The sequence below is a fragment of the Ammospiza caudacuta genome, chromosome 3 (genome assembly GCF_027887145.1).
Source record: "Ammospiza caudacuta isolate bAmmCau1 chromosome 3, bAmmCau1.pri, whole genome shotgun sequence".
In the NCBI taxonomy this organism is placed as follows: domain Eukaryota; kingdom Metazoa; phylum Chordata; class Aves; order Passeriformes; family Passerellidae; genus Ammospiza; species Ammospiza caudacuta.
In genome coordinates, this window is record NC_080595.1 from 99,739,749 (window position 1) to 99,752,678 (window position 12,930).

The 12,930-nt window shown below is 35.9% G+C and overlaps 1 protein-coding gene across 4 annotated transcripts in view; it reads right to left on the bottom strand.

Moving 5' to 3' along the window:
* The window catches only part of SMAP1 (small ArfGAP 1), a 91,567-nt gene that overhangs the window by 56,023 nt on the left and 22,614 nt on the right, over positions 1 to 12,930 (bottom strand). For all 4 annotated transcript variants that reach the window (XM_058801338.1, XM_058801337.1, XM_058801336.1 and 1 more), the window contains exons 2-4: positions 8,465 to 8,598; positions 7,676 to 7,761; positions 4,641 to 4,716 (exon numbers count right to left, since the gene is read on the bottom strand). In XM_058801338.1, the coding sequence (XP_058657321.1) occupies positions 4,641 to 4,716; positions 7,676 to 7,761; positions 8,465 to 8,598 (296 nt within the window). The remainder of the gene's footprint in view (positions 1 to 4,640; positions 4,717 to 7,675; positions 7,762 to 8,464; positions 8,599 to 12,930) is intronic.

Consider the following 12,930-nt stretch of genomic DNA (forward strand, 5'->3'; position numbering starts at 1 on the left):
AAACATGAAAAATGTAGACACATAATTCTTTTCCTTCAGTGAACTTAAGAGTTACACGAAACTTCTGCTCCATACATAATTCACATGCTTTCTTTCCTATTCTCTAAACATTGTCAGGATGTGATAACATATTCCCATTTCATGTAGTGGAATAGATTGTACCAGTTCATAATTTTTGAGACTGAAAGTATTTGAAATCTACTTCAGCTGAATCATCATCCAACCTGAATAAGGTGATTCCTATATGCATTCTCCTATATACTTATTTTTATTAAAAGCCATAGCGATTGTTTATGATGATACATACATACCTACATAGCTAACCTTTATCCTCACTGCTCTTCCTCATTACTTGTAAAGCATAAGGGTCATTGTATTAGATAAAAAATAACCAAGAGTTGAAGGAAGATTGTCTTTTTACAGGTTTTATTTTACATTAAATAAGAGGTGCTATTTTTTTTTGAATTGAGAAAATATGATTGCTTCAAACTTGATTTTCTGAATCTCTGCGCAACTTTAGTAAACTTTTAACTTAGCTGCATATAGATAGTGTCAAATTCAATTATTGGGGTTGTGAACCAGAAAAAACTTCTTTAGTGCAGTCCTGCATCTCTAGGAATAACCCCAGCGGTTCTTACCGCATATTCTAGAACAGCATTTTCTAGACAGATTTTACTCTTTCTGGAAGCTTGGTTCTGAAAATGACACATTTCCTTTTTATTTATTGATAAACTGTAAACATCTACCTCAAAGCTGAAGTCCTCTAGGCCAGTAAGTTTGGAAGATCCTTAGTAATTCCACAAACAACCTAAAACAAGGACTTGCCACATCTCTTGGTCACTAAGATCATCAACCTCATTAATAACTGCTCCTCCACATAACCAGTTGCATAGAAATGCTAAGTATTTGGGACTCAGTACAGAGATTGTCAGTCAAGATGAATATTCTGTTCAACATGACTTTCATAAAACCCCACACTCCAGAGCATTTCTCCATGGCTCATATTTGCCTCACTTATATTGACTGCAACCATTCTGAAAAAGTCAATCAAGTCATTTATTTAAGCATACAAGTTCAGATTCTTGGGGGAAAGTGTTTATGTAATTGTAAGCTGTACTCTTTTAAGAGTATTCCAGGAGACAAACTAAAGGAGCATAGGGAGTCTAATGAGAGCCCAAAGCAAAGACAAGGTTTACCAGTCTTCAGGACTAAGGTGGTTATAGATGAAAATGCTCTGCATGCTTTACCCTTTAGCTCTAGGATTGCTGGGTACAAAAAAACCCTATGACGAATATAAAAGGATTTGCAGGTGCTGCAAAGTGATGACCACGTACAATTCCAAAGTGGAACAGTGGTCCCAGTTTCATGTCTGTAGGGTAGTTTTATCACCCAAAATCACCTCCTCCAGTTGACCTATGGCAACTGTCTGTTGCTAACTACAGAAGCAATGCAAGCTCCCACTTACATTTCAGAAGCTTTCAAGAATAAATGAAGTCAAAAAGTACAGCATATTGCACAGGAAACTGTTCTTGTTACTGTACCTTGGATGCACCATTTATAAAGATGCCCTAATTGTTTCACTGCTATTTGAAGTTGGATTTATTAGATTCTATGCTATACATCATTCATAGCTTATGTATGCCTAAAAATCGAGAATGAGGTCTAGCAAAAATTGATTCCAGGACAATAGTATTACGCTGAAGATATTTAAAATACATTTACTTGCCAACAGCTACTGCTGCTCCTAAGCTGATTGTTCAAAGAACAAAATCAGTTTTTTCCAATAAACAATACCACATCCCATGTGTTATTCACAGGACAAACATACATACATTGTTCCAGGGCATTAGGCTCTGGGGTCTTTTTATAAATTAGCCACAAGCCTGCACTGGGTCTAAGCAAGAAAATGAGAGTAACTATTTACTGATAACCCACTTACAACAGCTGAGAAAATTATACCACACATGTAGTCCTGAACAGTGATACAGAACAAGCTTCTCACATTTTTCCAAAAATGCTGCATCAGAAAACTCTGAGATAATATACATTTTAGTAGATTTAAAAGATTTTAAAGTCCAGTTGCTTTCAGTCAGTCAGCATTAGATTATTCTAATGTATATTTGATTTCTACTTAAATGCCCTATTCTATTTTAAATGTAACTAGCCAATAAAATCACAGATGCCTTTTTTGCCCATAGCTTTATCCTTCATCACGTTTTAGTGTTGAAAAAATTTCATATTTGCATATTTTTAGTCTGCATGGCACCACTGGCCTCTGCACTAGCTTATTTTGTTACTATACTGCGCAACTCTAAAAATCAAACTTAGTAATACAACGGTCTTGTCATAGAACAAAAGATCTTCTATACTTAGGAAAAATAAAATAGAAGATTTGCAAAAAAAGACATTCATAACTCATTGTAACAAATGAATCCTGTCAGTCAACAACTGAACCTTGATATATACTCCTGGGCTTCAACACACAGAATACATTGACAGAGATGTACTGGTAGACAAACCTGAAAAGCTTATGAACCCACCAAAATCACACTAAGAGAAATATTGTATTGCATCTTTTAAAATAATCTATTCAAAACAACATTTATGCTATGGGAAGCTTTTTCCATGAGCAACTTGCAACATAGATAGAATCTGGGAAAGTCCCTTAAATTTCCATATGACACCTCAGTGAAAGTATCACATTAAGGAAAGCGACCCTTAGGCATTGCAGCCCTCTTTATGCACTTCTATATCATCTGCTTATACCTAGAAGGGATTAATTTTAAGAAAAGACAATGTATGCATGCATCTCTAACTTAAATTAGTCCTAATCCAAGATGAAGGCATTTCCATTTCAAAGGTGGTAACAAAAAGTGTGCTAAAAGCTCATGTGTCCCACCAAGAATACTAATTTTGATTAAAAATAGGGTACAAGATGCTCTCTGCAAATGTAAGTACAGTGAAGAAATTTTCCAGAAGAACAGAAATGCAGAGTATCAGACAAGCAGAACAGAGGCTCAACTTCACTTCTTCTTCCTTGTCAGGCCCAGACCCAGTAGAAAGACCATCACTGGACACCAGCTGCAGCACTACAGGCACATGTGAGCTGGGCAGGGCCAGGCAGGATAACCCAGCACAAGCATCAGACAACGACTGCAGGTGCTGCCCTTGTGCAGCTCATTTACTACCCTGTACTTTAGGATCTGCCACAACTGTGACTACAGATTGTCCACCTCAAACCTGATGCCTTGTGGCCTTCAAGAAACACAGGTGACTCTGAATGTGTATGACACATCTATTGCTAAAATATTGTATGATCAGATTTTGTTCCCAGAAAGATTACAGCATTTACACTAGTCAAGGAAAGAAAAGCCCAAGTAGGAAGAAAGCCCAAGAAAGCCCAAGTAGGAAGAAAGTATCAGCAGTAACACATATGTATCTCTTCAGCTTGTCTGGATTCTATCCTTGCTGCTATGGCAGCTAACTCTGCAATATGATAAAGCTAATTACTCCTTCAAACATATTAAGGCAGGAGTGAACTGCTACATTAGACACCAAGGTTCTCTGTGTAGAAAAATGTTGAGCGTCTTAAAAACTTTTTAAGGAAGTATAATTTTAAACTCTTCTTCCTACTTTATATTTTGGAATAAAAGTAAAGAAGGGTAACCGATTTGTAGTTCAAACCACAATTGCACCTTACATGTTAAGAGAAGCAATTTTCCCCCATTTCAACAGTACTTACTGAAATACTCTTTTCTACTTCCCAGGTTTGCTTTTTTACCCTTCTAAAATGAAACCATCATTCAAAGATTCATTTTCTCAAATGGGAAATGCAGCATAAATTCTCATGCTTTAAACCTACACTTGCACTTGCCCCTGTAAAAGTTCACTGCATATTAAGGCAGAGTAGTAAAGCTACGTGTTAGGCCATGGTTAAACAAAGCAGGTACATAGCTGTGTATGTTTCAGCATAAATACAACTATATAATGAAAAATGTATGAACTAGATGATGTATCCCAGAAACAGATGTATCAAAAAACAAAGAAAGAAACCTAAGAAGACTCTGAACTTCCATAAAGGTTCAAATTCTCCAAACTCCTTTGCCAGAGAAGCACTCCCCAACTTACAGTAGTGAACACACAGCTACAGGATTTAACAGCAGGTTCTTTGTACTGCCTGTGTGTGCACTACAGTGCACCTCACCACAAGCAACAGCCTGGAATTCAGCAGAAGAAGGGCTCAAAACACTCGAGGATTTCTCATCAAGGTTTACAGAGAGTGAGGGAAGACCATGTCACCATAAACAATAATCCTATCTTACCCCTGTAACATGGAAAAGATAAATAAAAAAACTCAAATGGTACTGTTAAAGAAATACCCATGAGGGAAAACCATAAAATAAAGGATCATAAAACCTGTTGGATCATAATGCTTTGCTAATATGAATGTAATAGACAACAGAGGTAAAATTTATGGAACCTAGGAATAGTCTTCAAAAGATAGAGAAAAAAAGCACTTAGGTCTGAGTCAAAAGGTTTTCAAATGTAAAAGACATTTTAACATGCATAATGTTCACTACATTTCTCTTACATAGCTTTCAAAAACAAAGTGACAATTCCTGCTTAAAGTGTTTACTTACATTGAAGGCATTAATTGCATTTTTATCATAATACTTCTTCTTTTCATACTTATCCCTGATGAAAAATTCCACAGCTCTGGAAGTAGCTAGTTTAAGGAAAATATGCATTCATATAAATAGTAACATCAACCACTCTACACAGAACAACTGCTGCTGCAGTGCCCAAAGTGAGCTTCTTCGTAAATCAGCTTCATCTCTGAAGAAAACAATATGAGAAAGATAGAGTAAAAGTAACTCAGTGTTTCACAATTAGGACATTTTCACCTGGTATTTATTTTATTATACATGGCTGTGGGACTGAAAATACTTGAACAATGGTACTCATATATGGTAAATAATTATAGTTTACCATCTTAACTTGGGGAAAAATACTTTCTCTTTATAGAAGAGGTGAAATGTATGTATCTGTTCTCTGATTTGCATGTTATACCATTTATCAAATGCTCATCATAAACACTTCTCTGAGATGACCAAGTCCTCCATGAGAGTCTCCTGTTAAAACAAACATCCCTGTGGAAGGGGAAAAAAAGCCAAAACAACTAATGATAAAAAGATATTGAAGCAAAGATGGAAACAGCAGCAAGCATATTGCTGTAGAAAACCAGAACTTACAACTCAGTAGCTCAAATGCAAAAAAGACAGCCAGTTGTTTTCCTCAGTTACTCTCTCAGCTTCATAAAGCAGCTCATCCAAAGCAATGTGAATACTTTACATTTAGTAAAGCTGACTCTCTAGGATCTGAAGAATAAATTTTAACTACTTTGTCCAGCAATGTGATTATCCATTCAAAAACTGATATTGCAACTGTGGAAGCTCACACTCTTTGCCTCAAACTTCCAAAGCATTTTTCCTCAGTTGATGGAAAGATACTCTTAGCTCCACATACTGTATCCTAAGATTAACACTGAATTCAGAGCACTCAGTCCCTTCATTCTGTGCATCAAATTATATTTTCAAAAATCATAGTTTCAAACAGTATGCAAATGTGACCTGAAGACAGTTTCATAAAAGTTACAAAAATCAAAACACTGCTTTCTACCTCTTTCCAAATATATATAAATTGCAAAGGGCATCCTGAGCACTTTGAAGGTACAGCTGTCTTAGTACTCATAGTGTGAAAAAATTATTTATTGTTGCTGAAAAAAATATCTTTCAACAGCAAAAAGCTTTCATTAAAGAAAAATAAAAAATCACAATGATCCTAAAAGTTAGTTCCTATACTACAGCATCCCTGTCAAGTACCAGGGAAGGAAAAAAAATGCTTAGAAAGGTTACTCTTGTGATTAAGAAGCAGAAATGAAGAGGGATCTTTAGCAGGAAATTTTGAGCAGATCCCACAAACACATTCCTCCTGTGTCTCCACTTTACTACCTTAAAACTAGAAGTATATTGTAGTATAAAACTAGAAGCATATTATAGGAAGTCAAATACTAATATAGATGAACATATACAAAACTGATCATTACATGCAAAATAGTTTCAACGTTTATCCAAAAGAATGTTTAGCATATAACAATATTCACAAGCAGAACACTGATGACATACTAAGCATCAATACTATTTTGTAGTGATACAATGGGCAAATAAAAAAGGCAAAAAACATCCATAACACAACAGCTTGTCATGAATGCCAAGTATGTAAGTAGCTGCCAAAGTTATGCGAAAATTGAGAAATAAATCAGAAATTGTTGCAATCATCTCTTATGACAATACAGTGTTAATAAAGAAAACACAGGCAATGAAGTATATTCAGTTGACTAAGTCCACCAGATAGACCACAGCTATTAAAAAGGGTATGTAATTAATTCAAGGCATAGTGTGAAAAAAAGAACTATTTCAAAAGTCTAAAAATTAGACTTTTGGTCTGATCTGACAAGAAAAGTTTAAAGCATTATTACTTTTCCTGCAGTAGCACCAGCGAATTTAAGTTAGTTGCAGCAAAAAAAAAAAAATACATCCTCAAGTTCCATTTTTGGAATGGAACTTCAAATTCAAAATATTTCAATCATATGGCTAAAATAAAGTTACAGAATATTACAGCTGGAATACTATGGTGCTATCTGATTCTTTTCTTATGAGGATGTAAGTTTTTTCATATTCTAGAAGCTTTTGCATTAAACAATCTGTTTTGCTCAAGTGCATTTTTTAACAAGTCTAACTCTTCCAAAGGGAAAAAAAAATCTTCTGTTATATCGAGTGTAGTATCTAATAAACAGAAGAACCAGAGTCATCTTTGTATATAGCAAATTAAGATCAAGTTACAACTAAGTCTGTTTATCAGCTCCTGTAGCTGGGGAAAGACTCAGCTCACTTAAGAGTAGATGTTTAGGATCTCATTATAATTAAAGAGTTACAATAAGATCAGGTGAAGCAAATCCTACCTATGGAGTAACTTGACTAAATCAAGAAAAAAACCCAGACCTAAATTAATGGCATTATATATTATCCTAGTGATTCAGTAAAGGTATTTAATGAGAAAAGTTATTTATTGCCAGCAGACTGCTTTTCTTCCAACCCTTCCTGTCCAGGTACACAGTGACAACCACACACAAACACAACTGGTGGCCCTGAGAGAGCTTGGGTTTATTTATGAATTTCCATGCTAGTCACCTAGAGAGAAATCCATGCTTCACTGGAGTAAGATGCAATGGCTTATTTTAGTGTACCATTCAGCTCATTATTTTCTGATCAAATGCTTCCAAACTTCAGATGGCAGTTACTCAAGACAAGGAAAATATTCAAGAGCTCTCCAGTATCACTCTTAACTTCCTACATCAGGGAATTTATGAAGTTACCTCCTCTGAAAGCAAAAATAAATGGTGCTTGCCAAATCTCATTATGAAGTAGATTTGCTATGACTGAAGTAATTTAAATCTTTTCTGAACTGTTCTCAACTTCCACTGTCATTTCTTATACAACAATATCAATAAAATAAATAACATAAGTTGACAAATGTAGCAGTTCCTTGAAACAGTCATAACATCTCAATTGCATTAGAAGTCATTTCAATGTGAAAGCCCAAACAATAAGGATACTGATCTGTTTGAGGTCTTCGGAAGTTCTCTGGCAGATTAGCTTCATAGAGTAGTCTTGCTTTAGTATTTCCCATTTCCTGCATGCACTAGGGAAAAGTGGTAGAAAACAGTTAGTTCATGTCTGTCAATAGTTTAAATTCTGAAACAGTCAGAATGCTACTGTGGAGTGCTTAAATGCCATCCCAAGTTTTTAACTTGGAGAGCTCCCTGTTGCCATAGGTCTTGAGAGATACCAGCACGGCACAGGAGGGCTGCCTGCCCAGCCTTGATGGACAAAGCTAGCAACATGGATCCTGTTTGCAGTGTAAACCAACCCACCCAGGGAAAGACAAGCTTTGATCTCTCAGGATGGCTCTTCAGACCAGGAAGACAAAGAGTAAGAAAATTTGCCTGATGGCAGGAAGAGGCTTCAGACTGGAGCATACCTGGAAGACTCAGTGCTTGATACACCAAAAGAACACAACCACATATCACACAGATATGTGAGTGCTACTGTCCTGATACTTACTAAAAAGGCTTACAACACTTTTTCTACAGATACAACCAAGAAGTAGCTTTCAGAGTCCCTGGGGTAAGGTAGAACACCTCTAAAATGATACAGAAATTAGAGGCAAACCAACTTCTGAAGTGAGTTTTATGAACTTAGGCTTACTACAGTAGAAGTATGACACGTGCAAAAGCTAATAGGATTGTAAAACCTGTAAGCAGGGCATCATGATAAATGAAAATCCTTTCAGAAGTACTCCTGACATACCTTCCAAACTGGAAACATATTTGAAGATATTCTACCTGTATTTGCTCTGGTGTCCATTGATCCAAGTTGACAGACTTGACCCTTGATATATGAACCCCAAGATTTCGATGTATTCCAGCACATCTGATGCAGATAAAAACACCAGTGTTCCAGGAAGCCCATCTTGGTCCTAAAAGGAACAAGGAAATAAATAAATTATTTTCAAAATTCCATATACTGTGAGGATTTTCTCTGGCATAACTCTATATCGACAACACGAATGAACAGGCTTGAATAAAGGTTCACCTCTGCCTCTCTAGAGTATCTATAACTTTTAACAATTTCCAGTGTTAACAATTTTATTCACAGATTTCTGCTTCTGAATAATGTCACAAAACATTAACCAGTCAGATTTATCTAGAAAGTGTATATGTTGTGTCCACCTCCCCACCTCCAAAACAATACAACAGAGTTTATAAAGTTTGCTTACTAGCAATAAGATTTTTTCTTGCATCTTGAATAATCTTTATGGCTATGCCTCAGATGAAGCATCAACACAAGAAGTAGAAGTTGTTCCTTTTTTCCCTTTTTTTCCATTTAAAAGGTTCCTAAGACATGCATCACTACTTAAATTGAAACTGACTGCAGGGCAATCTTACATTAATGCAACAAACACCTCATATAGCATAGGCTCTACAACAGTAGCATGCAAGCTCTTAGGAAATACTTATACAGAGATTTGCAAAACCAGCTGATAAAAATATCCATCTAAGAATGTGGAAAACTGATTATGTCCAGTATCCTTGATTTCTAAACTACCTTTCACAGCCAAATGGATTTTCCAACAGAATCAGACTGATTTACTAACCACCATTGTTTCTCAACTGTGCTTGCATTTTGAGACAGTTAAAGTATGCTGGCCTGAATTATCACATTGACACTTAGGATTTTTCCCTTGAAACAAGTATTCACTCTCTAATTAAACACATTTATATAATTTTATTCCAGCTCTGTACATCATCACTGTTAAAAGTACTACTCTGAAGTCCATCTAGTTCTGAGCTCTAAGAAGTTAAAAGATTAAATAATTACCATCAAAAGCAAGAAGGTATATTGAAGAGTTGCAAAACATTTCAAGCAGTTATTTTCTGCTTTTGTAAGACAAATGTGCCCTTAGACCACTCCTGCAACTGCAGCTGTTTGCATTTCAATACCAATATATTGAATGAACACTTTCCTGGAACCTACAGAAGAGCTTTCTGCTTCCCTCTCCTGATCTTTTGCTTAGAACTGTGTTGGTTTGAGCTGGCAAACACCCACAGAGCTGCTCATTCACCCTCCTCTCCTACAGGGCAGGGAGAAAAGAGCAGGAAGGTGAGAAGGCTTGCAGACTGAGATAACAGCCTGCAAGTGAAGACTGCTTCACTTATAAGTGAAGCAAAAACCGCAGACAAAAGTGGGGAAAGAGAGAAGGAAGGATTTCTTCATTACTTCCCATGGCCAGGGAGCTGACCAGCCACTTCCTAGAAAGCTGTGCTTCAGCACCCACAACTTGTTTTGGACACCACTATAACCAAATTGTCCTTTCTGCCTTTCCTTGAGCATTTGTTGCTTGAGCACTTTATCACATGGCATAGAATGATCTATTCCAGTCAGCAGACACCTCAGCTGCATGTTCTGCCCACCCACTCAGCCTTTAAACTCTGGGGAACAGAACAGGAAAAGAAAAGCTCTGATAGTGTTTAAGCACTGCTCAAGCAATAGCCAAAACAAGAGAACAGGAGAAATCCTTTCAGTTGGACTCCATTCCTTAGAAAGGGTATTTGAAAATCCCATTCACAGATCCCCACATTTGCTGCAAGAAGCATTATTCTTACTAGTGGAAATACTAGCAATATTTAGGGTAATCACCTAGCTTTTAATTTATCTTGCTCAATATCTCAAAAAGTCAGAGCACTTGATGTCCACTGCTTGACCTTTAAGACCATAATCATTAAAATGACTGGCAGCCTTCAAAGTAAGTGCTACTATCATAAAATTAGATTTCAAGGGTCAAAAGATCTAGGAATTACTCATCCACCTAACACATTTTTTCCCATATGACAATTTTACATTACAACTACTACTAGTCAGGTAAGACTGGTGAGACTGTTTGCAATGTGTCCTAAATACTACAACAACTAGCAACCTATTGATCTGCCTTTTTATTTCTCCCTATAAAACACTACAGACACAAAATACTCACTCTTACACTTGGTAGATTTATATTAGGGGAAGGCCTCACTTAAAATTTATACCACGTTTAGTTTTAGTGCTCCAGGATAGAGTTTTGCAGGTCATTTACCTCAACCTATTAATCAAGTTTCAGCTAAAATAGTCCACCAGAAGAAACTTAATTAAAAAACCTTCATAGCCATTCCACCAAGACAGATCAAGTACCTCAGTTTATACAAAAGATTCATCTAGCCATGACAGTTTAGAAATAGATAAGATAAAGTCTTGTGTACCCAACAGCTTCTCCAGTTTTCCCTTTGAAGTATAGCCCATGTGTCTTCTGAAAACTAGAGCTAGTTTTGATCAGGTTACTAGAGGGACACAAGGGGTTTAACTGTAGTACCTGTGTGCTGTCCAAGTTTCTATCCCTACAGGGTGTTTATGCAACCACTATGAACTTTTTACCACAGATGAGTTTGTACAACTACACATCACATGAATTTCCTACTATCCAGGTACTGGAGATACCAGACAGGCAAATTCTACATGAATGAGACAAGAACAGAAGGAGGACTTGACATGACTGAAGTCTAAATAAATTAAGAGAGAGATTATTAATTGTAGTTAAAATATTGAAACTTCATTAAGAAAATTTTGTTAACAAACACTGAAAGCTTTGTTAACAAAAAGTAATACAACTTTTCAAGTAGATGGCTTTCTCCTGGAAAAGAGCAGTTTTGTATTTTCCCAAAAGCTTCAATTTGATTAATTAGTACTTATTTATGAAATAAATTTTGGAAATCAAATATATTTAAGCAATGAAGGAACAAATTAAACAGTGGAATAACAGGCAAACCTGAGGCCAGACAAAAATATTCATGTGAAACCTCTGAATTTAATTCCGAGTAATGACAATATGCAATATTAAACACATCAAATGAAAAATGTTTTCATTAATCCAAATCAATCATAACCACAGTTAAGCACTAGGCAAGAGAAATCAGAAAATATTTTTTGTGTGTTCATCATACCAACTATGCTTGACTTAACCAAACGGTCAACTAAAGCCTAGGCTGCAAACCTTTCTGTGTGAAAAATGTTCAGAGTGATTCAATAAACAATTTACAGTGCTGTCAATTCTATATGAAGTCAGGATCCTTGTTTCTGTACACAGTAAATATTTTGCACCAATATAAATATTTACAGGTTTCTTTTTGTTGGGCCCTTAAAGATACATTTGGTTTCCTTTAGAAAAATTTTCAAGAGTAGCCTGGTTTAACTGCTGTATATATTTTTCCTTGCCATGGCTAGCCAATTAAAAAGATGGCTATTTGGCTTCAGAAATGAAGACTGGACATCAAGAATCTTGGTGACTGCTATTTTATATTATTTAAAACACCTTTACATGTCATTAGTAATGCTACTTTACCTACCTAGAGCTGCACTGTACACTGCAACTTCAGTCAGCCAATAGTAACGTGAAATACTTGTCACGTTTGATGTAAGTTTTAATAGAATTGTAATTTTGTTCTTCTGAAAGCCATTTGAATTTTTACTAGAAGTGCCAATGTGCACTTCAGCAGCTTGCTGCACCACTCCAATATAAAAATAAAGTTACTTCTTCAGTCATCTAAGATATAGACAACTGCTTGAAAATATTTTCAGTCTCTTTTATCTTTTACTAAAGTTAATTTTAGGAAAAAAGCCATAGGACTGAAAATGACCAATATTTATACTAGACTATATACTAGAATACTGTGAAGTCCCTGGAACACTGCCCAGCTGAACAAAGGAATAAACTTCAGCAACCCAAAGACAGATTGCTGCTTCCAAGAGATGAATAAATTTTCTTTTTTCTTCATGTTAAACTTTCTTTGCCATATTTCTATACATCATTTACTGGTTAGACCTAAATTCCTATTTCAGTTCTTAGCCAGTGGCTGCGAAGGTGTGTGCTGTCTTCCAGAGAAATCATGACAAGATTCTGAATGCATTAGGTCACATACAATTCAAGGAATCCTTAAAATAACGAGGTTATTTTTGTAGGTGCACAAGGTTTATTGTGTGTGTTTAGTCCTACTGACAACTGCAATTCAGTTGCCTTCATAAAAAGGAGTAATGAATTTTGACCGGAAATTTAAACACAGCACAAGTGCAAGTTTCTTGTAAGAGCTAAACAGAAATGTGGATTTGAGCCATCATATAGCTGCACAAAAATTAATTTGGAGTCTTGGCTATTACATGTTAAAAAAAAACACCAAGAACATTTCCCAATACTGGGCTTGGCTGGGATGGAGTTAACTTGCTG